The sequence below is a fragment of the Lacerta agilis genome, chromosome 1 (genome assembly GCF_009819535.1).
Source record: "Lacerta agilis isolate rLacAgi1 chromosome 1, rLacAgi1.pri, whole genome shotgun sequence".
Classification (NCBI taxonomy): Eukaryota; Metazoa; Chordata; class Lepidosauria; order Squamata; family Lacertidae; genus Lacerta; species Lacerta agilis.
Genome location: NC_046312.1, coordinates 57,936,158 through 57,963,868, shown reverse-complemented (window position 1 = coordinate 57,963,868; position 27,711 = coordinate 57,936,158). Strand labels below are relative to the sequence as shown.

The 27,711-nt window shown below is 41.8% G+C and overlaps 1 protein-coding gene across 12 annotated transcripts in view; it reads right to left on the bottom strand.

The window, feature by feature from the left end:
- Nucleotides 1–27,711, bottom strand: part of NAV2 (neuron navigator 2) — a 537,457-nt gene that overhangs the window by 47,866 nt on the left and 461,880 nt on the right. For all 12 annotated transcript variants that reach the window (XM_033150800.1, XM_033150735.1, XM_033150751.1 and 9 more), the window contains 3 exons: nucleotides 6,792–6,930; nucleotides 2,644–2,935; nucleotides 318–1,020 (listed from right to left, as the gene is read on the bottom strand). In XM_033150800.1, the coding sequence (XP_033006691.1) occupies nucleotides 318–1,020; nucleotides 2,644–2,935; nucleotides 6,792–6,930 (1,134 nt within the window). The remainder of the gene's footprint in view (nucleotides 1–317; nucleotides 1,021–2,643; nucleotides 2,936–6,791; nucleotides 6,931–27,711) is intronic.

The window sequence follows — 27,711 nt, the reverse complement described above, 5'->3', positions numbered from 1 at the left end:
TTCTTCTTAGAAAAGGAAAGGAAAGTTTCATTTTCAAAAGAGGTGATCTTTTGGATTTCATCCAGAATGGCACTGTAATAGAGGATTTATTGTGGCTAAAGTCGTTCCCAGAGAATATTTCATTCAGTGTTTCATTCTACTTCTACTTTGTACACTGCTTTTATGGCTTTATGCCATGAAGCTGTCTATACATTTTAACAACAACAACAACATCATCATCATCAATTTCTGTTTCAAGAATGTCAAAGTCAGAATATAACCCCCCAAAGCTTCTGAACTCCTTTCAGGCACTGCACAATTGAATAAGCTCTACATACCTGCGCAAGGTAGGAGAGGCTACATCTGGGTACTTGACTCCTTGCTGGTGAGCACTCTGGGATGCACTTGAAGCCGGCTGAGATGCTGGGTTCATTTTAACAGAATTACAAGAGATTACACTTTCGTTGTCTGATGAGATCCCTTTCTCTTTATCTGTTTGGTTGACTAAACCTGGCAGAGAGCTCCCAAGGGCAACTTTGGCTGGCTCTCTCATTTTAGGAACAGGCAAGCCTGCTGACTTGCTACTTATGTTGGAATCTATGCTGCTGGTGCTAGATCTATTGCCAGCTCCGCTTCTGCTGCTGGATTTGCTGGGCCTGGGTAAACTCCGGTACTGAAGATTGCTTCGAGTACTAATGGCTAAGTAACCATCGTCCTGATTCTGTGAGCCATCAACACTAGTCTTCCGACCAGTAGACCTTCCCATAAGACCAGATGACTTGGGGATTTTGCCCAGAGTAGCTGATCTACTAGTGATAGTTGCCCCACTAGCTGTTATTATGGTCATGCCTACAGCTGACCCACTCTGTTTCTTAAATCCAAATGCATTTGTGTTAGCAGCAGCTGTTCTAGAGTTATTTGCAGAAGGTTTCTTTGATTCATCACCACTGCTCCGTCCAGCATCTGATGGGGAACGTTTAATGTGTCCGGATTTGGGAGAGATTCTACCCTTTTCCGATACCTTGGCATCATCAGTTTTTCCTAGGAAAAAAAGAAAGTAACTTCAAATATTGCATGGCATCAAACACTATGCTCATTAGTGCAAAGAAGTGATGAAAAAGCTTAAAACACATGAAACACAAGAGTATGTGGAAGCATTCTAGTTTTGCTTAATTTCTAGAAATCAATAGCACTTTGCACAGAAATGACAGGATAATATAACTGCTGTTTTTAAAAGTGAAATTTGAGCACATGGGCACGATGATTCAAACCAAGTGAGCAGGGTATCGTTAGGGCAGATATGGCAAAATTTGGCTCTCAGGTGTTGCTGAACTACAACTCCCATTGGCCCCAGCAAGTACAACCAATGGCCAGGGATGATAGGAATGGTAGTCCAAAGGTTCCCCACACTTACCCTAGGGCAGTGCTATTTTTCTAGAAAATGAGGTGCTGGAACTAACCATGAATACCTCCACCTGAGAGGTGCCAGAACTGAGTACCACTGAGTTCCAGGTGAAAAAAAGCTCTGCCCTAGGGTATACAAAATTGGGGCAACTGGAGGTGGTTGTGAAGGCTGAGGCAAGGCAGTGCATAAACCACAGAGGTCCCCACCAGCCATGCCCCTCCTCTCCTCACCCCCATCCCCTAGTTTAAAGTTGTTCTGTCCATACTAACATGCCAGCAGCCCTGGTGCTCTCACTCTCCCTTGCTCTGAAGAGGGGGTGCATCCTAAGTGCAAGGCATTCTGGGTGATGTGGGTCACAGAGGGCCTGTGCTGCTACTGTTTCACAGTGGTAGTTAGAAAAAAAAAATGCACTTAGTTTAGAACAGGGGTAGGCAAACTACGTTAAACCAGCCCCCAGCCCTTGCTGCCCGCTCGGTCAGTCGCTACGTGGAGCTAAACCAGTGCAGCGCGCCAGTTTAGCTCCGCAAGGGGACTGACTTCCGGGACACAGTCACAGCTTCCTATCGGCCACAGGAAGCTTCTGCAGCCAATAGGAAGCCACAGATGCTACCTCCTCTCTTGCCATGGCTCCAAAAGCCAGCGGGGAAAGAGCAGAAGGCGTGCGCGCTCTGGCCCGCAGGTGGAAAAGTTTGCCAACCGCTGGTTTAGAAGCTCAAAGTTACTTTAAAATTAAGGGTACCTATACACTAGGCTAAAGGTGCCTACACACTCAGTTTCTCCTGCTCTATTTCATTTGCAATAGGATACAGTGTTAAGAAACTTGCAGGGACAATTAGTTATCACAGCTGGATATGCTGCTTACAAGGCGATAGGTTGCATATGCAACTTAGACACATTTTCTAATTAAGTAGATGGTGATTTTAAAAAAGAACAAGGTGATCTTAACTAAGCATTCAAAGGTGCCTTCAGATTTATTTTACACTTTCAAGAAAACACATGCGTTCTACTGCATAGCACATACATCATCCATTCAAGAGGCAAATTTCACCCCAGTTACAAGACACTATTGAGTCGACATCATTGTTGGCAGGACCTCTTCAGTTTGGCACTGGTACACAAGGGCAGAGATTTATTGCACAGTTCTCCATCAAAGACAAGCATAGATCAAATTGCAGTTGAAATCCCGACAGAGGAAATTTTCTTATAACTGCACAAATTCTTGGCCTGCATTGCTTGTCTGTTGGCTGTGCATTCCTCACCTGTTCCAGGTGTCTTCAAAGTTCCTGAGGTGGCTGCCGCTTTTGTCCTTGGTGTGGTAATGCCAACCTGAGCTGACATGCCCCGTCTCCAGGAACCCGTCTGCGAAATGACTGTGTTCTTCCTCCCAGAATTGCTTTTATCAGATTCATCAGACACATCAGAGGGATTCCTTCTCCATTTAGACCCAGGCTCCATCTTCACACCACTGTCTGAGCCACCATCGGATTTCTTGATTTCGTCGCCAGACCACAAGGAATTCCGCTCCACTTGGGAATGCTTTTCAGCATCAGTCTGAAGAGAAAAAGGAAATCATAAACTTGTAAACTTTTTCTTTCCCCAGCATCAAAAATCTAATCCTTGAAAACTTCACTAATTATTTAAAGACCTCACTAAGGACTTTTTAGTTAGATATTTTTGTCTCCTTTACAAGATTTTTTTTTTTTAAAAAAAATCAATCAATTCTAAATACAAACAATAATTAAGCTGAATCACATTTCCTGTAAATTCATTTCTAATGCATTTAAGCAAAAAAGTCACTAAATAAAAGACATAAGAACAAGATTTATAAAGGTGATAAATCAACTGATTCATCCTGAGCTTCCTCATTATTACATTCAACACAGTATCTTTTACTGCAAGACATGAACCCACTTCAAATCTGTGTTGTGAGCTTTTTCCTTTGTTCTGCTTTCCTGTCTCCTTACTGGCAATGTGATCTGTGGAGTATGAAGAGGCAGCTTTTTGCAAGACTGAAATGTGTGCTTCCCCCCCACCCACAGCCTCACTCTAACTTTATCATCAACTGAGGTGAGAAATTTTCCGAAGTGGCAATGCTTCACATCTGATGACTAAATTTAAATTTGTGATTACCTAGAATCTCCTAAAAGCCAGGTTTATTTATTCCTCACAATTAAATTCCTCCCCTTTTCCTCCAAACGTACGCCACAAGTTAGGACCCTTAAGTACAATATTATTATTTTTTCTTCCGTATGGTGACCAAGGGAAGGGACCCTTTTCTGGGGTGTATTCTTTATCTGCACTCTTTTGTTTCACTTGCACTGGCTTCACCATCCATCCAAAATGATTTGCAATTCAAATCCCACACATGGAGACTGACATCCACAAATGCCAAAATAGCTGAAAAAGCTGTGAACCTGCTACACATATGGGAACCCAAAATTGCAGGCGCTGGGGGAATCTGTGTCTTTGGGCACTCTATTTATTTCTTATCCTGCTGGGTGGGTCCTTTTATTTCCTGCCCTGTTTACATAAGTAAAACATTTCCAAGTGCAAAATAGGCAACATTTTTCTTCAGACATGAGGCATGATCTTACAAACTAAAGGTGACCTGGACTCATGGGTGGGGGAGCCTTTTCTGCCATTTTCAGATATGGAAGGAGAGCAACTGCCACATTTTCAGAGGGGTGCAATGACAGAGGCTTCTTTATTTCCCTTTTTTTAAATAAAACAATTTTGTAAAATAATTCTGCCACAGCAGCTACACTCCTCCAAACAGCCTCTGAGGTGCATCCCTGCAATGTATCACCTGAAAACAGGACATCGTGGCGTATAATTGTTCTGAGTGCACTGGTGAGGGGAAATATACAAGGTGACCCTCTTTTGCCCAGTGAACAGCAGCCATTTCCATTCAAGGAAAAGAAGCTGCGCTCACAGAAGGACTCGTTCAGTAGAGTGCAATTCTTGAAAATATAATGAAAATGCTAGATTCAACCCACAGTCCCACTGATGCTAAACCTCACAGTGTAATCATACAAATTTGGCAAACTGAGTGAAGGTGCACATGCATGCCCTGAGGTGAGGTGAGAGGCTTTCCTCCAGACACTTAGTTTACTTCAGCAGCCCTTACTCCTTTGGGTTGGTATTTATTCTGGAAATCTTCAAACTGTTGTATTTTAATAAACATGACCTTGCCCTGCCATGCTGTGGCTTGTTTTGGGGTGTGGGGGCAATGGTGCTTCTGCCTTTAGCAGGCATGGGTTTGCCCCCCCCCACCCCTCACCTAGGAAGAGACGTGATTTGTTCTCTCCTGGGGTTAAGGGTTGCTAGCTCACCTAGGCTGGAATGCTCAGTTAGGAAGGGGAAGACTGACTGGATTCGATGTCATTCTTCTCCCTTCTTAATTAATTAAGTAACCTTTATATGCCACTTAAGGATTTCAAGGTGCTGTACATGGTTCCCCTTCTTCCCTTTTCATCTTCACAAAAATCCCTGTGAGGTATGTTAAGCTGAGAGGCAGTGGCTGGTCCAAGGTTACCCAGTGAGCTTCACGGCTGAGTGAGGATTCAAACCCTGGTCTTCCGGGTCATAGTCCAATGTTCTAACCATTACACCACACTAGCTCTCCTTTATCTTCATGGTGAGTGCCCTGCCCCCCTCTTTTTTACAGCCTGGGCTTGTGCTAGCTGCTTTTCTCGAGGAACTGCATAGGAATTTTGCGGGGAGCCCCTGATCTGGGACTCCTCTTCTTACTGTTACACTTCCTCAACTTGCAGTGTCTCAGTTCTTCTGGGGTGTGGGGGCAACTAGGCACCACCAATTTAAAACACACATGAAAACTCTGATGCACAACTAGAGGCAAAACTCTTTAACGCAGCCACAGCTATGCACTTCATGGCAAGAGAACAAAGAGTAACACTTCATGGCAACTGCACTGTTACATTAAAAACTGCTATTAAAATATTTTCCCGTTTCAATTAAAAGAAAAGAAAAGAAGGAAGTGAAATAATAGCTGCACAGAAATATTTACGAAACAGCAACAGTTAGAAAGCATGGACAAATGGCCTTTGACTTGTGAAAACCCCTAAATTATTGCATTCTTCAAAGAAGTTTTAGGTGTAATCAGGTTGTATCCACTTTGGAAAGCAAAGGAAAGCAAAAGAGAGTGCAAATTCTTACAGCACATCTTGGGGACAGAAAGCTACAGAAAACTTCCAAATTGCATACTGATGCAAAATTCTTTACTGTTTTTGGATCTGTTGGCTAGGAACACTGGAAGCTCCTAGAATGCCACCTACAGACATTAAATATAAATTTCTTGTGAAAAGCTGCCAAGAGACTGGATGGCTAGTAACAACATGCAACCTTAGAAAATAATAGTGCATTTCATTAAGTAGACACGTTTACATTTCCGCTAAAAAGTGTAATCATCTTTACACTTTTATTTGAACTAAATTAAAAATCTATTCCTTAATTAATAGTAGATTATACCATTTCAGTGTCAAAGAAAGAAAAAGAACTATTTGTTAGATGTGTGTGGTCTTACTCTTTTTTTTAAGTTCAGTACCTAATTGTTACATTTCTATGGAAGCTGAAAAGCACCGATGCTCAGCACAGACAAAGGTTGCTGTGTCTTTCAACTCTCAATGCTGGGACGCTGCCTTGAGACAGACTGCTATAGGTGAAGTGTGTTTTTATTTTAAAATAGTTGGCCCTGCATGTAACCTCTGTTTGTGACGTGAGAAAAGGAGGTCTGTGTATATTTCACACTTGGTATGTGTGAGTGAATTCTCCATGAAAAGAAAAGAAAAGTTTCTAACACGGACCTTTGGCATGTTCAGTTGTATATGTGTAGATACCGTAACACATGGGTTTGGGGGCAGAGGTAGGCATATGTTTGGTCAACAGTTTGGTCAACAGTCAATGCTCTCTTAACCACACAGTTTAAGGCAATTCTTTCATTTATCCAGACCAATGCAAGATCATCCAAGGAAAGGAATAGAAGAATCTGCCGATCAAATATTACTGAAAGCCACCTAATGTAGAGCAACATGGGCAACATATAAAATAAGCAAACATAAAATATTGTATCAATTTTCAAAAGCACATGACAATCACCAAAACATATTGGGGCATCAACAATTCATTATTCTAGTCTGGTCATGTCTCTGCTCTGATCTCTAGGAGCAGAATCTGAAAACCTATCTATGTTTTCTTAGAAGCAGGTCCCATTGTATGGAATGGGGTATACTCTTTAGGACGGCAGCCTTGAAATACAGAAGCTTCAAATGAAATAAGTCCTTAATTCTCTTTTGGTAAAGCAACAATATACACAGGCTCATGAGGCACTGAAGGTAATGAATACCTCCAACACTATTAAAACATGTCTGATATAGAAAGGAAACCTTACCTGGGAATCTATATTCTTACGAGAGGACGCAGGTGTGTTGGCATAGGAGCTGATGGAGGAGCTTGTGTTAATGTCATCGGTGCTGAGGTTATCTATGGTGTCACTGATCCCACTGCTGACAGAACTGCTGTCATCCCAGCTGAGGGGAAGAAAAAAGCCACAAAAGCTTCATAACTCAAATAAACAATAGCCACAGCTACACCAAGAGGCCAGGTGACACACAAGGGAGCTTTAAAACATCTCAGGGTCTCACAACAATTATTGATTTAGGCCACTAGAAACAGTTTCAAACAGAATCAAATGTTAATTCAGGCAACTTCCCTAAGTGCTTTTTTTTAAAGAATGCTGACATTATTGCTGTTGTAGCTTTCTTACTTTTACACAACACAAAATCATGCTAGCTTAATATGGAAAATTTACGCAGGAAGTAAGAGAAAAGACGGCAATTTGGAGGAAGGTGGGCAATGAACTTCATTCTGGATTTTTGCTTAAGTGAAATGAACCACTTGGAGCTTGGTATTTCTCTACAATGTTCTGGCATAGACTTACTTCTATTACCTACCAGTTATTTTTATCATTTTTCGGAGTGATTTACAGTGGTTTATTATGTTTGATATCACCAAAATCCTGTGAGGCAGGCAATTACTAGTTACAAGTTACAGAAGCGGGAAAGAGCTAGGGGCTTGCTCCTGACCACACAACTGAGGTGGACCAATGGCCTGACTCTGTGTGAGGCCACGTCCTACATAGCCCTCAGGAAGAGCTTCTGGAAAGAGTAACACATGAAGCAAATCTTTACCAGTTCAAAGACAAATGTGATCTCATACAGAAGGCCTCTCTGTGCAAGCCACCGGGTGCTCTTATTAAGTGTACCTGACAGGATGATATGCCCTTTCATCAACCTCTCAAGAGCTAGACATGCAGTATCACTTCTAAACTCAGTTGGGGTTGACGGGGGGGGGGGAGGCGGAGATGAAGCAGAAATTCATTCAGGAGCTGCCAGCTGGATTCAGTTTCTAAAGTTACACCATGCGCAAAAACAAAGACTTACTATGTAAGACTTGCCTCTTCAAGCAAGAGACAATAGGGTGTGTTTTTTTAAACCCTCCGAGCATGGAGTGCAACATAGAATAAAAGCACATATGCAAAAGCTGTAACTAATAGAACATGAACTGATTTAAATATGAACTACTAGTGGAGAGATTTGTAAACAGGAATATAATATTTAAAAAGTCTTTAGAGAAGTCCCTAGAGAATTATTAGGCAGTGGCCCAGCTGTTTGCAATATGTTTTGGGACATATCGCATAAAGGACAGCTGGGATAGGCACACTCTAAACTCATCCCCCTGGGGTTAAGTTTCACCAATTTCAATGGAAATTGCGCCAGACTAAGGTCTGGTTCTGATACTGTATCTTTTACTGTATCTCCAAATTATGGCTTGGAAATGGGGTATGAGCTGCTGTCTTGCAGGCTCCTCGTTTCTCTCACAAAAATGCCCCCCTACCTTCCAGTTTGCTTTAGCCACTCTTCCAACATGTTATTTCAGTTCTGGTTCACAGTGAATGCAAAAACTGGGCCCCTGATTAGCGTCAACCATGTTTATTTTTGTTATCAACCTTGCATTGAGCTAAACTGTGTCAGTCAGCAATAAATAATAGGGTCACTATCTCCTGAACAGACGGACAGACACAGACACACAATTTGGAGAGGGAGAGGGATTAACAACTAACCATAGTTAAAACCATCAGTGAATTCTGCATGCAAGGGGGGAAAGGACTGGAGGAAAAGGACTCTTCTTCCATGGTTCACGTCCTTAATCATGGTGAAAGAACTGACAGTGTTCTTTACTTTTTACTTAGCAGCCAATGAACATATTAGCTGCTGCAGAACTGGAGAAAGGTATAAACATACCCGGTAGTACACAGTAGTTGCTTCATAATATTTCTGTCTTATTACACCATTAATATTCATTTCCTTTCAGCAAACATAGTCTTCCTAATGAACTGCAAACAGAATATAATCTAACCAATAGAAGAGCAAGCTCATGACAATTATGGACAGCAAAATGTTTGATAGATCTAAGAATGCACACAAGCACTCTTTTCCTCAGTAGAAACCAACTCCAGAATGTAGTTTTATACCAATTTTAGACCACTTTGTTACACATATTGTTTTAAAATTTTGTCCCATGCTTCAGTTTCTCAGTTTCTCAAACGCGAATGGAAAAGAAGGGAAATGTAACAGCTCTCCTAATTACAGCATTCTATGCTTGGTGAACAATGATAAGATCTTTGTAATTTAGCTGGGGCAATCAATAACTTCTGATGCCAACAAAAGTCCACTCAGCCATAACTTGAGACCCTGTCTTATTTCCTTTTAGCCACTTGATCAATCAAATGAAATCTACTTTCAATGATGGAAAATTATGTGAGTGCTGAGAGACATAGTCATTTTCCTTCCTGTTGTGGAAAGCCATTTTAAAACTGAAAATAAAGCTGAAATTCAATCTTACAGGTAAGACATTACAATTTGAAAGAGAAGAAATGAAGCGTCATAAGATGACTGAGGTAAGTCCTCCTATAGGACTAAACTTGTTTAAGAACGCAAATCTTCCCTACTCCAGCCTACAATTAAATAAAATTTGCAGGTGCCAAGTGAAGAATGAAAGATTCTGACAAATAGCATGGGCTCAATCCCAGAAGGGAGGGGACACTTGTCTAAATATCCAAATCTAAACCAAAACTGTTTAAGACCTCAAATATTAACCAATAATCTGTTCTGTTTCAGCCAAAATACAGTACTAGAGTTTCCTGTGAACTTTGGGAGCCCCCCAAAAACAATCTCAGCTGGTCCTTAACAAACATTTCACTGCCAGATTCCTAGCACACAACACGCAGCCACAAAAAATGAGAAGAACATTACCAGAAGGATAAAAGACATGTTAAACATGCAGATTAACATAGCAATCAAAAGTTAAAAGCACTATCACTGGCTAGTACATCATTAACCAGAAGCCTTTAGCCAAGTGACTCTTCTGCCTGCCTTGCCTCTAAGACACTTAAAATTATTTGGGACTCCAACATCATAATTGATTCTTTACATTTGTGTATTAATCAAGTCTCAAGTCCATACTTCTTTCAATAGTAGGCTGAGTCATTTATCCTCATTGAAATCCTGTAACTTAGGTCCAGTTATAGGTAGGTAGCAGTGTTGGTCTGCCATAGTCAAAACAAAATAAAAAATAAAAAATTCCTTCCAGTAGCACCTTAGAGACCAACTAAGTTTGTTCTTGGTATGAGCTTTCGTGTGCATGCACACTGTGTATCTGAAGAAGTGTGCATGCACACGAAAGCTCTTACCAAGAACAAACTTAGTTGGTGTCTAAGGTGCTACTGGAAGGATTTTTATTTTATTTTATTTTGTTTTGACTGTAAATTAGGTGTACCTGAAAAACTGTGATTTTCAAAAGCTATCCAGTTAGTGAGGTTTTGAACCTAGGATCCCACAGTCAAACTCAACACTGTAAACATTACAACCAGAAAGCTTAAATCTGTAGAGGTGGTAGCTTCTCTGAGGCTCTGAGCCATTAGCTTTTACTTTCCCCAAGTTTCAGTTTACAACAAAGAGTAGCTCTTCATTGGCCATACATAGGGCAATGTCGCATACGCAATGGTTAAAGTCCATAGCATTTGCCATAAAGAAGTACCATATGCAAATTGCATATTTTTGGTGACATGCTCAGAAGTAATGCTCAACTGAACATCTGACCTCAGTTAAAGGTTCTTGTGCAGTGCTGGCAAGTGCACCGCTGTATTCTGCTCATACTATCATATTCCTCCCATGCCAAACTGGCTGTTTACAAACTTTGCTAGATTCTGCATGCTCACTGCAGCCAACCGCAGGAATCCAGCCTCTTCAGAAAAGGAATGTAACAAATCGGATCCTTTTAAAGACCCGTTTGTGGAAGAAACAAACCTGATTCCCAACAGACAAACTATTCAAAGCTCTGCAAATACCAAAACCACATGTGTACACACAACTGAAAAAGGTAAGTTTAATATGGCACAGTCCATCATCATTTTACCATGATGCGTAATTACTACCTTTCTTTTGTTTGCATGGCTTGTCTACTGGGAACATGAAGGTGTATTTATTCTCCCACAAACAGAAATCATCCATGTCTCTTCTATTTCAAGCAAGAGGAATAAGAGTAATATACAGGTGCTTTTTGGATGTTTACTGACCTGGAGAAAGGTGTGACATATTTACATGTGTATCACCAACCAAGTCATATATGAATAGTCCAAGTTTAATATGGAATTCTCCCATTAGCACCAAAAGAAGACTATTTTACACTACGTGGGCATGTGGCATTTCAACTGGAAACTTGGTGATTACCCCGTTCTTCCTAAAACATTAACTATTCATTTGTTCAATGACAGATACAAGACATCACGGCCTAAAAGAGAAATTCTTCTGAGAAAAGAAAAACCACAAAGCGTCTTAAACTGTACTATAAAACAAAGTGAGAATAGCTGTTTCCATTGTTTTCCTTTGGGACACGCATCAGATGCTGACATCATGGCATGAGGAATTCTAGGAACGATAACAATGACTGCATGGGGTTTATATCAAAATGTTGTATCATCAGTCTGCAGAATAAATGATGGCATGTTACTGCATGATGAAACTAAAAGTTAGGATTGGGATGATTTTAGCTCTAAAACAGTTGCACAGAATGAATACACAAACACATACGCATGGCAGAACTTGGGGTGTGTGTGTGTGTGAATATGATTATCAAAGCCAACTCAAATGGAAACGTTCATAAATAGAAGGCAAAATGTGAACATGTCAGGGTTTAATAGGGGAGCCCAAAGCCCTGATATAAACCCTGACATGTTACACAAACATTATGGTTGTTGGAAGCTGTATCCCAATTTGACTATGTAATAGGTACATGGTTTACCACTCCAGTAATCATGATTTTTTTTCTGTTATCCATACACTGCTAATGGTCAGGGGTGTAATGGGCAACAGTGGTCTCTTTCCCTCTTTCCTTCCCTCCCTCCTCTGATGCCCTCTGGCGTCTCTGCCTCCCAAAGGCTTGCACAGCTGTTTGTTGCAGCAGCCCTGGCTACAAGCTCCCCGGGTGAATGGTGTATCTGGTGCTGGCCAGGGGGTGATTCCCAGGCCCCTGTGGGGCAGTGGGAGGGGGCACCTGGTCTCTTTGGGGGGCAGCTCAGAGACCAGGGGAGGCAGCTGTAGCTGGCCAGAGCACTCCCATGGAGGGGGGAGAAGAGAGGAGGCTCCACAAGGGAGGGCGTTTGAAAAAGGGTGAGGGGCTTCTCTCAGTCAGGATTTCCTGCAGTGTAGGTACAACCTCTCCCCAAGCTAGCCGTAAGCAGCCTTCCCGCTGGCAGAGTACAGCAAGAAGCCCCAAAGTGGGTCATTTTGGGGCAGGGTTGGAGTGGGATCCTTGGTTCCTAATCTGCAACGACCCTTGATTTGATGCAACAAAAATGGGCTCACGCACCCTTTTCTCTCCTGGTTGACAGTAGCCAGAGGGGGGTTGGATACAGTGGATCTGCTGTTTCAGTTGTCCCAGGCCCATTCAGACAGCTCTGCCCATTCTCATCTTGCGGACATGCGAGTCTGCACCAGTTCCTCCCCTATATACACTATCAGGTATGCAGAGGAACACACTGGGAGGGGCGGGGGGGGGGAACATTCCTAGTTGGCAACACCCATATGGTTTTCAGCCTAAATACTTTCATACCTACTGCTTTCTCAGCATGTGATGAAGAAGATACTTAACAAGTTGATTGTGGCATGAGTTTTCACATGCAGCATCAGCCTAAGGTTAGTTTCAGCTGGGTTAAGGATGCTTCTGTACTGAACTGTGGAACCTTTTTTGCTACTAAAACCTAATACTGATATTATTCCAAGACCAACAGTGTACAGATTTGATTAAGAATTCACTAAGCAACTAACAGCATAACAGAATACTTCAAAGAAATTAAAATACATGTTAAAAGAAGATTTGGCAAATTATAAGTTTTTTTTTAGGCGAAGGCATTGCTCAAGAACTGAAAATGCTGGGCAGAAACAGGCTCTCTGCCTCCCTTATCACAGCTCATTTATTGGTTCTTAAATACACTGCCCCTCCTCCCTCTTCTGCTCTTTTCAATCTTCACTATGCTGTTAGCCACCAACATTACTATCAGCTGATTTAAGTTATAAACTCGACTATCCAAAGATCACAATAGAGAATAATAGAAGTGCATTTTTTAGAGAGATAGGGATATTTGTCAAGTTGAAAATGAAAACTCGGTGTAATAGGATAAGCTTTTTCTCTTCAGCTTGCACTTATGCTTGGAGAATAATTCGTAACTAGTGGAACTTGTTTTCTGGGAATCATTCAACACAAAGCTTTCCAAAATGCCTTAAGGGGCAGGAGATAAATCAGGAAGTAGTAAAGTGTCAAACCCAAGGGTAGGATGAACACTAACCTACAGAAAAGAGATCAGAGTACTATGCAAAGATTTCATTCAGACATATTACTCTCATGGGTAGCTGTGCTGAATTCATGTTTTAATTCTAAATATTTGTGTGAGTCTCTTGACTGGAATGAACACCAAGGATTCACTGAAACCGTGAAAGGGTCTCACTGAAACTGTTGGCCTTTAAAAGTGCTTACCATTCAGTTGGTTCAAGACTATGTACATCTGGTCCATTCCTAAATCTCAGGGCAGAAAGTGCTGAGCATCACAGACAACTGAAAGTCTTGCCGCTACAGACTGAACAATTTTAAAGTTGTACAGAAGTATGGGACATAAATAGCTCAGTTTATTACTGCCAAGACTGCTCCCATTTTATACTATATACAGCAGGGGACTGCAAATTCTTTTCAGTGGCCTGGCCTTTTTAGATTTTCTCTTCACAAAATTACCTCCCTCCCCTTTATGAGAGGTCCAGTTCTCATGTTCATTTTTGCCATGCAAAATCACTGCTGTGGTGGCTTTTAGTCACTTATTTTTTAGTTAATATATGTACTGTCAATTATTGTGATAGATGTATTATGTCTACTGTTTTTAAGGTCTGGTTTTATTGCTATTTTTAAATGACTAGTTTATCATATGATATGCAACATGCATATATTTTTAGAATTAAGTGGTGTGTGTGTACACACACACACAGAGAGAGAGAGAGAGAGAGAGAGAGAGAGAGAGAGAGAGAGAGAGAAATAATGTATATCCATAATGTATGCAGTTCACACCCTACCCTGGGGTGGCTGCTGAGAGGCAGTGCATATGGGCTGAAGGGGGACTTGGCAAAGATTGCCTCCTGCTCCCTTTCTCAAATGTGCTTCCTCTCCTGGATCTCTGCGTAAATGGAAGAGGACTTTCCATCCATGGAACAGACCATCTCGAAGTAGCCCTATGCTTCTAATGTGTCATGAATGAAGACTCCAACATTAAAATATAAGAACTAAGTAAAAGAGCACACAAAACTTATTAATTTTTATATACTGACCCTCAGCCTCCTAGGAGACAAAGGATGACATCCTCAATTGTCTGCTTAAAATAAATGGCATATTGAAGTGTTTTATCAGGCAATGTCCTATTTCCATTCCACCAAGCCTCCCATGATGCTTCTCCTTAGAGCAGACCTTGAATATGTTATTTCCATAGTCAGTTTTCCCCAACACACAGAGAAAGGGTACCAGATTTGCCTTAAGGCATCATTTATAACTCTGGGCTCAAGTGCACAATTACTTCTTAACAATAGTGGGGGAGGCAGCTGTAAGCTTCCAGCCTACCTATAACCTAAGCAACATCCCAGAGAGAAAATATTTCAGAGATAAAAACACAAGAGCCTGGTCTGTTGGGAGTTGTTAGGAATGGAAGAAATCACCAAAAAGAGCATTTTATAAAGAAAAGAGAAAGACTGCAGGACTATATCAGCAATTACATTACAGTGTGAAAAAAATGCCAGAATACTTAAGAATTCCTGAGCTTCCCTCGCTGTAATAAAGCCCTGCCAAGATGTTTGCTAGGCTGGATTTCTGCTGGTTTAATATAAATCAAAAGATAAGGCTATTAATTATTGGAAGTCATTTCTGCACCATGCTTCAGTTCAAATTTTTTCAAAGTAGTTTGCAATAACTCATAAAACAAAGAATAGTAAAAGTTGGATCACACACACACACACACTCCACTCATGAACCATATTGACTTTTTTTTTTTACATGGATGTAGAAATGATGAAATGGAAGGTGCATGACCATAGCCAGCAGTGATTTCCATGATCACAACATGATCTAAAAGCAAATATTTGATGTATTTATAGTGTGGAATGGTTTTGTTTCATATACATTTATCAGAGGCTTTCCTCAGATTATGTAAAATGGGCTACATCAGCCCAAGATAGGAAAAGAGGTAGTAAGGGAACACCTAGCTACTTTAAATGCATTCAAAGCTTCAGGGCCTAGTGAGCTGCATCCAAGGGTACTAAAGGAGCTTGTGCATGTTATTTCAGAGCCTCTGATATATCTTTGAGAATTCTTGGAGAACAGGTAAAGTCCCTACAGACTGGAGATGGGCAAATGCTGTCCCCATCTTAAAAAGGGGGGGGGGAGGAAGACCCAGGTGAGTTTGACATTGATACCTGGAAAAAAGGGACACTGATGTACAAACCCAGGTGAGTTTGACATTTAGCCTGGAAAAAGGGACACTGAAAAAAGATATGATGGCTATCTTCAAAAATCTTAAGGACTTTTACATGGAGGAGGGAGCATGCTAGTTTTCTCCTGCTCTTGAGGGTAGGACTCCAATGGCTTCAAGATGCAAGAAAGGAGATTCTGACTAAACATTCGGAAAAAGTTTCTGACAGTTAGAGCTGTTCAGCAGTGGAACAGACTCCCATGAGAGGTGGTGGACTCTCTTTTCTTGGAGGTTTTTAACCAGAGGTTGGATGGCCATCTGTCATGGATGCTCTAGCTGAGATTCCTGCATTGCAGGAGGTTGGGCTAGATGCCCCTTGGGATCCCTTCCAATTCTATGATTCTAGATTCTATAAAACAGCAACATCATGATGAAGTATATAGAAAACTGTCAAGTTGCCAATTGATCTTAGGTTTAAGGCTACCTACATCTGAAGAGGGGGGAAATGTTAAACGTCATCATCATCATCTGTTAAAAATTACATTACGGGTGGCACTGTGGGTTAAACCACAGAGCTTAGGGCTTGTCGATCAGAAGGTCGGCGGTTCAAATCCCTGCGACAGGGTGAGCTCCCGTTGCTCGGTCCCTGCTCCTGCCCACCTAGCAGTTCGAAAGCACGTCAAAGTGCAAGTAGATAAATAGGTACCGCTCCAGCAGGAAGGTAAACGGCATTTCCGTGCACTGCTCTGGTTCGCCAGAAGCGGCTTAGTCATGCTGGCCACATGACCTGGAAGCTGTACGCAGGCTCCCTTGGCCAATAAAGCGAGATGAGCGCCCCAACCCCAGAGTCATCTGCAACTGGACCTAATGGTCAGGGGTCCCTTTACCTTTACTTCTTATTTTGTCTTGATGTTGCTTGTTGTTCTTTTTAAAAAATCCAAACAAACAACTGTACAAGAACAAACAACTGCCATATGATTTGAGAGCTATTTGCTGGCTATATCAAAGTAGTGACTGTCTCACACATTTCTCTACATGATAACAAGCACACCCAAAGCAATGCAAACACACAGCTCAAATCATTATCCTGGGGTTGCTTGGAAGCAAATGGTTGGTTTGGGAAAGTTATTGCTGCACAATTCCCCCACCCAGCTGTTCCTAGATGTGTAGCCAGTACATAGCAGATGCCTGCCACTGCCTCCTGCACTTATTGCAGAGTTTTCTTTTAAAATGCACTGAACCTGCATTATACAGTACCACCCAGCCAGTTTGTTATCAGCCACATAGAGACCAACACCAAATGCACTCATAATTTATATGGAAGATTGAAGTGTCGCAGCTGTGACAGAGTGTGAGCCAGGAGTCATTATGAAGCTGCTAGTAGGCAGCAGCTGGGATCCAAAGCCCATACATACATCCAGACAGTTTCTGGAATTGCGATCAAATTGGTCTCAGTCAGTCAGGCCTATCTGAGTATACCCTGAAGCAGTATGCAGAAACTCTGTGACTGTCCATCAAGGAAGGTAAGAATTACATCAAGATGAGAGAGGGAACGAAGAGGTAGGGGACAGATCTCGAGATTTTTGTAGCATGGCTGCTCACGTTGTCCACCACTGGCAGGGCCACCCAGGTTATTTATTCATTTAATAACATTTCTACAGCACTTGATTGTAAAAAAAAAAAAAAAAAAAAAACCTCAACGCGGCAAAAGAAGAAAATCAAGGGGGTGGGGTGAGGAAACCACAATAATACTTTAAGATGTACAAAAGTTTAAATACAAAAATGGATTAAAATTACCTCGACTTTCTAAACATCTGGGTAGACTTGTCTAAACATGAATGATTTTAGCAGGTGTCAAAAGGAGTACAGTGAAGGTGCTTGCTTGATCTCAATAGGCAGGGAGTTCCAGTGTGCAGCTGTTGCCACAGTAAACAACTGAGTTCTTACAAATGTGGAATGGGTATAATGTGGCACCTGTAGGTTGTTTTCTGACCACCTGAAAACTTAATACTAGTTTATATATTCATCTGAGTCTGGTTTAGCACAAGTTTGCATTTTTATGGCCAAGAGTCTACTATGAATGAAACAATGCAGTTCAACTGGTCTATCATATGTTGGGATGGTGTCTTTCTTGCATCAAATTTACAAGACCTGCTGCCACTGAAAGGTAACTCGACTCTTGCACTCAAAACAGCAACAAGCAAAACAAAAGGCAATGTGCTTCACCTGTAGATTGGGTACAAGCCAGGCACAGAGTCCAGCAGAAAGCCGCCTAACAACAGGATACCCATTTTGTGAGATGTCTTATCACCATTACCATCATTTTAAATAAAAGAATTTAGATACTGCCTTTCATTTTGAGAATGCCAAGGTGGTTCACAAGCAAATAAAAGCAAACAGCAAAATAGCAAGAATAAAAGGCACATACTTGGGGATTCCAAGTATATAACGATTTTAAAAGCTTTTCAAAATGTTTTGTGGTCTGCCTCCCTGGCATCTTTGGGGAGAAAGGGAGAATAGAAATGTAACAAACAAACATACAACAGCATCAACAACTTTCTATAAAACAATGATGGACCCTTAAACCTCTCCCAACTGCTACTCTTTCTCGGCCCAGTTTACCTGAAGGAGCATCTCCACCCCCATTGTTCAGCCCAGACATTGAGGTCCAGCGCAGGGGTTCCCTCACTGCGAGAAGCGAAGTTACAGGGAACCAGGCAGAGGGCCTTCTCGGTAGTGGTGCCCGCCCTGTGGAAGGCTCTCCCACCAGATGTCAAATAAATAAACAACTATCTGACGTTTAGAAGACATCTGAAGGCAGCCCTGTTTAGGGGAGTTTTTAATGATTGATGCTTCAATGTATTTTTACTCTTTTGTTGGAAGCCACCCAGAGTGGCTGAGGAAACCCAGCCAGATGGGCAGGGTATAAATAATAATAAGTTGTTGTTGTTGTTGTTGTTGTTGTTATGATGTTCCCAATCCCTTTACTATGGTATCAATGCATCAACAGTAGTGCAATATTATTCAGTATGCCACAATAGCCAGTCTCCACTTGGGCACATTTCCATCTAGATTTACATACAGGAATAAGGTACATCGCTAATTTTACAATGTCAGGCATTCCTGGTGGCCTGACCTCATAGGGGATACCAGTATGGATACAAGACTGATCTGCCTAGCAGCCTGAAATCATCACAAGTCCTGTTGCAAGCACCTGGACTGGGACACAATGTGATTGTATTTGCTATGGGAAACTGGAGAATCTGAGCAGATTTCAGCCAGGTAGACAGAGCAAACTGTAGAGGAGACTGCAGGGTTTTTATCCTAGGGAACAGGAGCATGGGCAGAGAGACTTCAAAGGAAGTCTCCACCTGCAGGATAGGGAAGGAAAAGCACTTGGAACATCAAGCAAAAGAAGTCTGGAATTGCTGGAACATTATTCTTTGACTTGCAAAGTATTTGCTGTGTTTGCCATCACAACAATCCCTCTGAGATAGTTACTGTTTCCGTTTTTGTACGCAATACTTGCTGCAGAACACACAGCAATGTGGGTTTGAAACCAGTCCCAATTTACAGTCACTGAACAATAACTCTGTTGTTACACACACATACATATGGGCGGGGGGGGGGGAGATGTTTTAAAAACCTTACTATGTTCAAAATATCCTTATTGTTATATGTTTTGACTAAGAAATCAATATACTTGTAGTAAGTTGCAGAAGGAAAGACATTTAAAAAAAACCACTCTTACTCTCTATTGCCACAGTAGACAGCAATTTTAATTGTGTATGTAGATTATTTCATTTATATACTGACATTCTTCCTAAGGACCCCCCAGGTTGTTTCCAACATAGAAAAATACAGTTGATCGATAAAAATAACTACACCAAAACGCTGTAACAAAGCAGCATTATAACAGAACTGTTAAAATGCCAGGGACAATTTCATGAGATGTACATGGAGAGCAATTTTCATTGGCATAAAATAAAAGATGACAGTGACTTAGTATAAAAGGTGTATTCACAGTACAGAAATACTCCCCCACCAAAAACAACAACAACCTATACTAGGCAGTCCGTAAGAACACTCAATAAACTGAAAACCTGGCAGTTTTGCCAACCAGTACTGCCATCTGTCAACTGCACACATCCATGCCCTAAAATGTGTTATTACATTGAAAATCTAAGTAATAAAAGTCAGATTTCATTCATTGTTCCAACTTCAGTTCGGCGCCGTAGCTTATGGCATTTTGGCAAGGAGAATTCATACGCCAGTGCTGCAAAGATTCAGTCACCTACTCAAATAAAAATCTCAACATTTCTCCTTTGCTACTTTCCCTTTACCCACCACATCAAGACCATGCTTATTTGAAGTGCAAAAGAAGAAGAATATTCCTACCTTGCCAGGTCCCTAGGCCAAAGCATTTCTCCACTTTGCTGCCCATGAAGAACTCTAGAGAAAGGGGCCAGATTTATTTTACAGGTTGACACCTTCATTTGGCTGCCATCAAAACACTCCAGCAGAAAGGTGTAAAAAAAAGAGTTTAGGATCTTGGGATGCCCAGTGACACACAGGAGAAAACAAGGCTGCTTCTCTCAAGAGCACATACAGTGGCACCGCACGAGGCTGGGAAAGAAGCAAGCTAGCTAGAAGGTGAACACTATAAACGGCCCTAGAAAGTAATCTGATCCCTCTGTGAAATTAACCTCTGAAATGCTGGGGGAGAATGAGACCGAGCCATTTCCCCGGTACTAGCTCAGCTGCGGGAGAGTTTCGACACGCCTGGCTTTCAAGAGGCAGACAAGGTTGTGCAAAGCCTTCAGATCAGATACAGTAACTCTGTTACCCTCATGTGGGCAGCACAATCTGATCACAACTAACAGACCTCAGTCTGCAGAGAACAAACAAACCAGACCACATAATCCTAACCTAGTCTGATTTAAAGCAGGTCTGATACACTTCTCAACATTTCCAGTGGATTTTATCAGACAGCGCCCAATGTTTCTTTTTTGTTTTTTCTCCGCAGAGAAAAAGCTGGAGAGAAACATTATTTTGGGTTTTGAAGAAAAGGTCTCAAAAGCAGAGATTCTTGCCTTCTACAGCATGGATCTTCTGTGAAGGGCAAACAATACAATCAGAACTGGCCCTCTCAAACACTGAAATCACTGTACAAACACTTGCATTTGAATACACTAAATTCCTTTAATATTTTCATTTGTTAGAACATAACTGATATGTTGCCCAGTTGCCTTGCACAATACCATACATTTGGCCTTTTATGGACACAACGCACACAGAATACATACTTGATTGCTATAATTTGAGTAAGCGATATAAACCGTACTGGAAAAACCACAAGGTTGAAGTATTGGCTTGATCTGAGTCAGAATACGTATTATTATTATTATTAGCTCACACAAGCAAGGTCCCTGGTTTAATTTGCTAGTTTGACATTCTGCTTGCCAGTTCTTTTGCGGGCCACAGACCCCGCTAGCCACAGGTTCGGCCACAATAAGAATGGGCCCTGTGTGTGTACATCTGTTGATGTTCTCTAGAATTGTCCTGACTGATGTAGAGGATCCTTCCTTACATGAAGAAACTCAATACATATCTCTTTCATGGTCACCCAACAAGTGGAAGAAGTGTGACCCTTGCATGAGAGTATTGATTTGAACTCCTCTGTTATTGACTGCAACACATTTAACAATTTTCCTTGAAAACTGAGACACTGGGGTGAAAGTCAAGTGAGCACATTCATGACAAAGTTCTTTATCATAATCATAATTGAGGCATTTGAAGTGCAGATTGTTAAACACTGTGCTGTTCATCAGAATTACCATTAATTCCTTTTTACAAATAGCCAAAAGCAGGCATGAACCACTTGTGACACAGCAGCCTGACTGCAGCCGACCAGACTTGTAATTATGGTGTTGATGTGCTTGAAAACCTCCCTGTGGCTGCCATATGCAATTGGTGAGTTTTGTTTGGCTTGTCAGGTTGCAAGGCCTGACTTAGTCAACATGTTGAACCTGAGATGAATACACCTGAGGTATGCGAAGCTTATTAATACACAGATTTTGGGGTGTTTTGCATCCTTTTTTTGTAACATTTGGTTTCTAAGTGAAAATTGGTAGAGAATAAATCAAAACCCGTAACCTTTAGAAAACAAAAAATAGAGAACACAGGTAATTAAAAGCACTTCACAATTCTCAGTTTGATTTCCATACTTAGGCAGTGATGGCTGGTTCTTTTCCTAGGTTTGCTTGTCTCAGAACTATTTCTCTGAAGACTGAGAAATAGCTTGGTTTATTCCCCAAGTGATCTGAATTGTGTTTTTGCCCACCTTTGCCAGGGACACAGTCACTTCTACCCCCTCCATCTACCAGTTCTCCAAACTTCTGTCACCTTTCCTTGACTCCACTTACTTTGCAGTGGCAAGAAGCAACAAGCAGTAGGAAAGGAAGCCATCTCCCCCCCTCTGGCATCTGTTTTTTAATACCACAGATACAAACAGCCTCTGGAAAATGTAGTTTCCCCCAGGTACCTATATTGTCCAGTGTGAAAGGGGGACAGATCTCCCTCCCTTTCCTTCTGCTGTCCAAAAATAAGTGGGGTAAGGAAGACAATAGGGCCTTGGGGGGTGGAGTGGTTCAAGTTGAAAGGGGGAAATTTAATTAAAATCAAACCTGTACAATAATGCAGAGGGTCATAATGATTACCTAATATCTGAGGAATACAGTACAAGCTTGCAAGCTTAATATTTCCAAGCCAAATACAAGTTTTGATAGAGTCATTAGCTTACTTGCTAGCACAGGAGCAAGAATTCCCCATCCCCCTGCAAAAAAGGATAGGGGGAATTTGGCAGTTGGGGCAAATAATGGTGAATTCTAATAGTTCAGGAGGGAGGTTGCGTTTGAATTCTTATAATTGGAGAGACACTGTGGATGAGGTGCCTGACAATTTTTTATTTTGTTTCACACACACACACACACACACACACACACACACTTAATTTGCTCCCACTGGCAATGCTGATAGTAGCCTTCCTAATTCAAAAAACAGATTGTGTCAACAGGAATGACACTGCATCATTACGTAAAGCAATTCCCAGGGGCACTGGCTGCTCCCATGCACCCCCCTCAATATTATAATAATAATAATAATAATAATAATAAAACGGTGGCAGTTGTCGTTTCCAGTTGATTATACACTTATCAAGTTCACCTCTGTGTAATGTGTGCAATGCACTTAAATCACACCTAAAAGGTTAATTGTTTCCAGGCTACGTAGTTTGCCATGATGTAAAACATACAACCTAATGAATCCTAGAGACTTTCACTGTTTTAATGGGTTAAAATTGTATGCTCTCCAAAGAGTTATAAAAATACCAACTTCAGGAAACAAAGAACTGCAAAACTAATTTAATATATATGCCTGCACTTGCTTCTTCTTTTCTCCGTCTATGGTTTAGTGGCTATTGTGTCGCTATGGCAACATGAAAGACTGCTTATTTAGATGTTGCATGTGACAATTTGCTATTTTAAAATAAACAAAAAAAAAAATCACAGCCGTTCAGAAAAGCCTAATTTAAAAAACCCATATGATTGTGTTTTTAGGATGAAAAGAAAGAGTGTTAATGAAATTCCTTCCTGCAGCTGGACCATTATCGTATTAAACTAGATTAGCTATGAATATAAAAAGACAGGAGCGCTCTAGTCTCTCGCCACATATTTGTATAATGACAGAGCTAGAGACTGTCTTAGCTGGGTGGATGCTAGATGAGTAGATATCAAAGGCAGACTGTGAACTGAATGAAATAGCTGCTCCTTCATACAAGGGAGCTTCTACCACCGAGATTGATCTCTCTGTGCAAGAAAAGTAATGTTTGGTGTAACCTCTGAAGTGTGACACTAGAATTTTTTTTCTCCCCAGATTATACAAACTGGGCAGCCACTGCCTATGTTGGTTGCCTGATCAGTATACCTCCGGCAGCAAAGTAAAACAAAACAACAACAACCATGTTTTGGCTGTGACATCCCAGCAAATGAAAGTCCAGGGTCAATTCCTGCTTGCTGAGGGATGACATCTGCTTCCCTCTCTGTCCAGCTATCAAACTAGATGCAAGAGAAATCTGTGAAAAGAGGAGTGCTGGCTGGAGGTAGGGGGAGCTTTGGACTACCATTCTTCATCTTCAAAGCTGACCCCACAGTCACTGAGACTGAACTTCATGAAGGAAATTCCAAAATATTAATCAGTTTATGTACAGAGGTACAGTCGAGCCTTGGATCCCGAACGCCTTGGTACTTGGACGTTTTGGCTCCTGAACGCCGCAAACCTAGAAGTGAGTGTTCCACTCAGGGCCATCTTAAGGAGATCTGCCGCCCTGGCGTGGCGATCCCTCCGGCGCCCCCGGCGTGCCGCCTCTCCGCCCCCTCCCTCCCGCGCTTGCCGCCCCTCGGGAGGGGGGGGGGGTTGGCGAGCGGGGGATGAGGGGCATGGCGCTGGAGCGGCGTGGGGCTCTCGCAGAATCGAGAGACGGGAGGGTTGGAGAGTGCGGAGCTGACTCTCTTGCCCTGCCGAGGAAAGACCCGCTTCCCCTCTCCGCCCGCGCCCCGGGCGCGCACACAAGAGCGGGAAGCGGAGCCTCGCCAGGTCCCCTGAGTCCTCCGCCCCCGAAGTCTCCTCTTCTTAACGACCTGCTAATTTTATGGAGCTGAGAGTTTGTCGTCCTCTGGGGACTTTCCGCTTCCCAGCCCGGTTTGGGTGCTCCGCCGGGCAGCTGGCGGGCGCTGCCGGTGGGCACTGCCAGCGGGGCTGGAGGGCGGAGGCGCCCTCCAGGCCATTGCGCCCTGGCGCAGCGCTCCACCAGCCCCAATGGACGAGACGGCCCTGGTTCCAGTTTGCGAACGTCCTTTGGAACCCGAACGTCCTATGGGGTTTCCACAGCTTCCAATTGGCTGCAGGAGGTTCCTACAGCCAATCAGAAGCTGCACTTTGATTTCCGAACGTTTTGGAAGTCGAATGGACTTCCGGAACGGATTCTGTTCGACTTCCAAGGTACAACTATACTTTGAAATCCTGGAGTATGCCTGAAAAGTCTCAAACCCGTGAGAACTAGAAAAAATTTAATCTTGATATTATTATTATTATTCAAAAAAAGTTGAGACTGGTCAAAACTCTCCACTCATATTCCATATACACTGAATCACAGTACCAACAATAGCATGTTCTAACTATAGTGCAGTCTGTACAACTGGAAACTCATTGGCTCCTTCCAGTGACAAGGCAAACGAAAAACAGCATCTTGCTTAATAAAAACAACTGCACTGCCTGATTTGTCCTAGTCCATGAAGTCTCCAAACAAAAGCATAGCCCGTGAGCTTCAATGAGTTTTAATTTTCTTGAGCTCCTCTGAAGTCAGATAAATTTGCTGCATTTATTCAGTGCATGGAGAATGAATATGTATTTATTTTACTTAATAACCTGTGTGAGATTAGTTGTGATTCAGTTTATAAGGATTTGGTTTATAACAAGTGTGTTTGAAAATTATAATTAAAAAAAATATCCAAATAGCAATCTGGTGAGATAAGTTTTACATTAAAGGTCTGTTCCAGTAGTTAAAATTGTGGATAGAAGTAAAGAGGCCCCAGGTATTAATTTACCTAAAGAGCAGCTGTTAGAAAACACATTGCATTGTGTCATACATGCCCAGTGTAATGAAACCACAGACAAATAAGCCAAAGAATCACTGGTTTAGGGTTTAAGCCTCCTGCCTAAGCATGTGTTCAGCTCCTTTATAAATTAATGGGAACTGGATCCAGCCTGCACTGAAAGGGGATAGCGCCACATTACCACAGTAATGTAAAAAGTCAACTTAATACTTTTATTTCCTGTCTTGAAGTGCAAAAGTTTGGTGTCCATATTGAACCCACATGAAGTTGGAAATCCTTCCTCAGAGAGCAAGAGAGAGACTTAACACACATTTATTTTAAATTTGTTATATATACTTCCTGCCATATCTTGTTTTAAATTATCCAGCTTGACTTTATCATTCCCTTGGACTGATTCAGAATATGACCATACTAAATATCATTAAATTTATTTATAAATGTATTTGTTGGGTGTTTTTTTCTATAAAGCACATAAAGAAAATTAAGAAAACAGTTAAAAGTATATGTGGTGTTATTAGACATAACACTGTATATACAGCTTAATTCATCTTAAAATAGGTGATTGGTGTGCCTTTTCCCAGCTCACTCTCATTTACCTCTTGCAACCCTTTCTAGAAAAAACAGGTTTTGCCTCCTATTACACCCTGGCTACATCCAAAATAAACTACTGTAACAAGCTCCAAATGGGGCTGCCTTTAAATTGGGTTCAGAAACTTTGTGTGGTAAAGAATACAGCTGTCAGGATGCTTGTAACAATAAGTATCCAGATCATGTAATATCAGTCAGTACCAGCTGCACATGACTAATTTAGGCCCATTTATTTCAATGGGTCTACTCTGAGTAAAAATTAGTTGAATATCACCCTTTGGAACCACGTTATTTCAAGGACTGCCTGCACCCTTAAGTTCAACTCTCTGCTCACAGCCACACTTTCAAGATCCATCAGACCAGGCATAGGCAAACTCTGGCCCTACAGATGTTTGGGACTACAATTCCCATCAACCCTAGCTAACAGGATCAGTGGTCAGGGACGATGGGAATTGTAGTCCCCAAACATCTGGAGGGCCGGAGTTTGCCTATGCCTGCATCAGACAGATGGGCACCAAAGAAAAACATTTTAGTTGTGGCCCCATATCCCAAGCAATGGTATGGCCTAATATTTCTTGTTTTGGGGGGCAGACCTCAATAACTTATTTGCTTTGGCCTGGATTCTGTTAAAGTGTAGTGAGTTCAGTTTTTAGCTTTCGTTACTGGATTGTTTTATGTGTAGCTTATGGAACTCTCACTTTCTGAAAAAGACTTTAAAATCTTGTCCCTTCTCTAAAGCTTTTATTAATATGTAATAGGTGAAGGCTGCTTACTGGAACATGATTAAGTTGCTGCTGTTCTCAGGCTCGTTTTATTTTATTGTGGTTACTTGCATGTGGTTCCTTTACTTACATGTGATTCTGTTTGAAATGTGCGGCTTTGTGAAGGAACACCTCAAAAAGCTGTGTATTTTTTTAAAAAAATATTTAAGTTTCTATACTACCCTTCATCCAAGGATCACAGGGAGGTTTAATGCATTAACACAAAAATGCATAAAATAGTTATTAACAAAAACAATAACCCCACTCCCAGTTTAAAAGGCCACAGATTGTTTAATTACTGTAGCTAGAGGCTTGGGAGAAGTGGAATGTTTGATGACTGAAGTTAGGCTATCCCTGTCCAGATAGGGGTGCAAGCAGGACCACCAGCCAAAGTTGATAGAAGACACTCGGCACGGACACGGGCACGGACACTTGAGCCTCAAGTGACAGTAATGAATCCAGAAGTCCCCCCCCCCCAAGCTGTGTACCCACTACTTCAGAGAGAGTGTAACCCCATCAAGAGCAGGCCACTTCCCACCCATCCAGTCTAGGGAACCACCCACTAACAGTGCCTCTGTATTATCTGGATTGAGCCTCAGTTTCTTGGCTCTCATCCAGTCCATTACCAAGGCAAGACACTGGTCCAGCACATCCACTGCCTCACCTGCAGATGTAAAGGAGTAGAGCTGTGTGTCAGCATATTGCTGACATCATACTCCAAAACTCCAGGTGACCCATTCAGCAGTTTCATGTGTTAAACAGCATGTGGAATAAGACTGAACCCTGAAGAACCCCACACTGATAGCTCCACAGGGCTGAAGAGCATGCCACGAGCATCACCCCTTCGGAAATGACATCCAAGTAGGTCTGAAACAATTGCAAAGCAGTGCCACCAACCCTTAATTTGGACAGCTGCTCCAGAATGATACCAATGTTGACGGTATCAAACGCTGCTGAGGTGGAGGAGAATTAGCAAGGACACATACCCTCTGTCTCTCTCCTGACATAGGTAATCATATAGGGTGAACTTTTAAAATTTGTTTATTTGGTTTTTAAAATAATTGTTTTAGTTACCATGTGTAAGCCACCTCGGGGAGGCTTTAAACTGAAGGGAAGGACACAAGTACTTTAAATAAATAAATATCATCCGGAAGATTGCACCCCTAATATTTATTTTCATTTATTACATTCATATCTCACCTTTTCTCCAAAGAGCTCAAGGTTCTTTGCCTT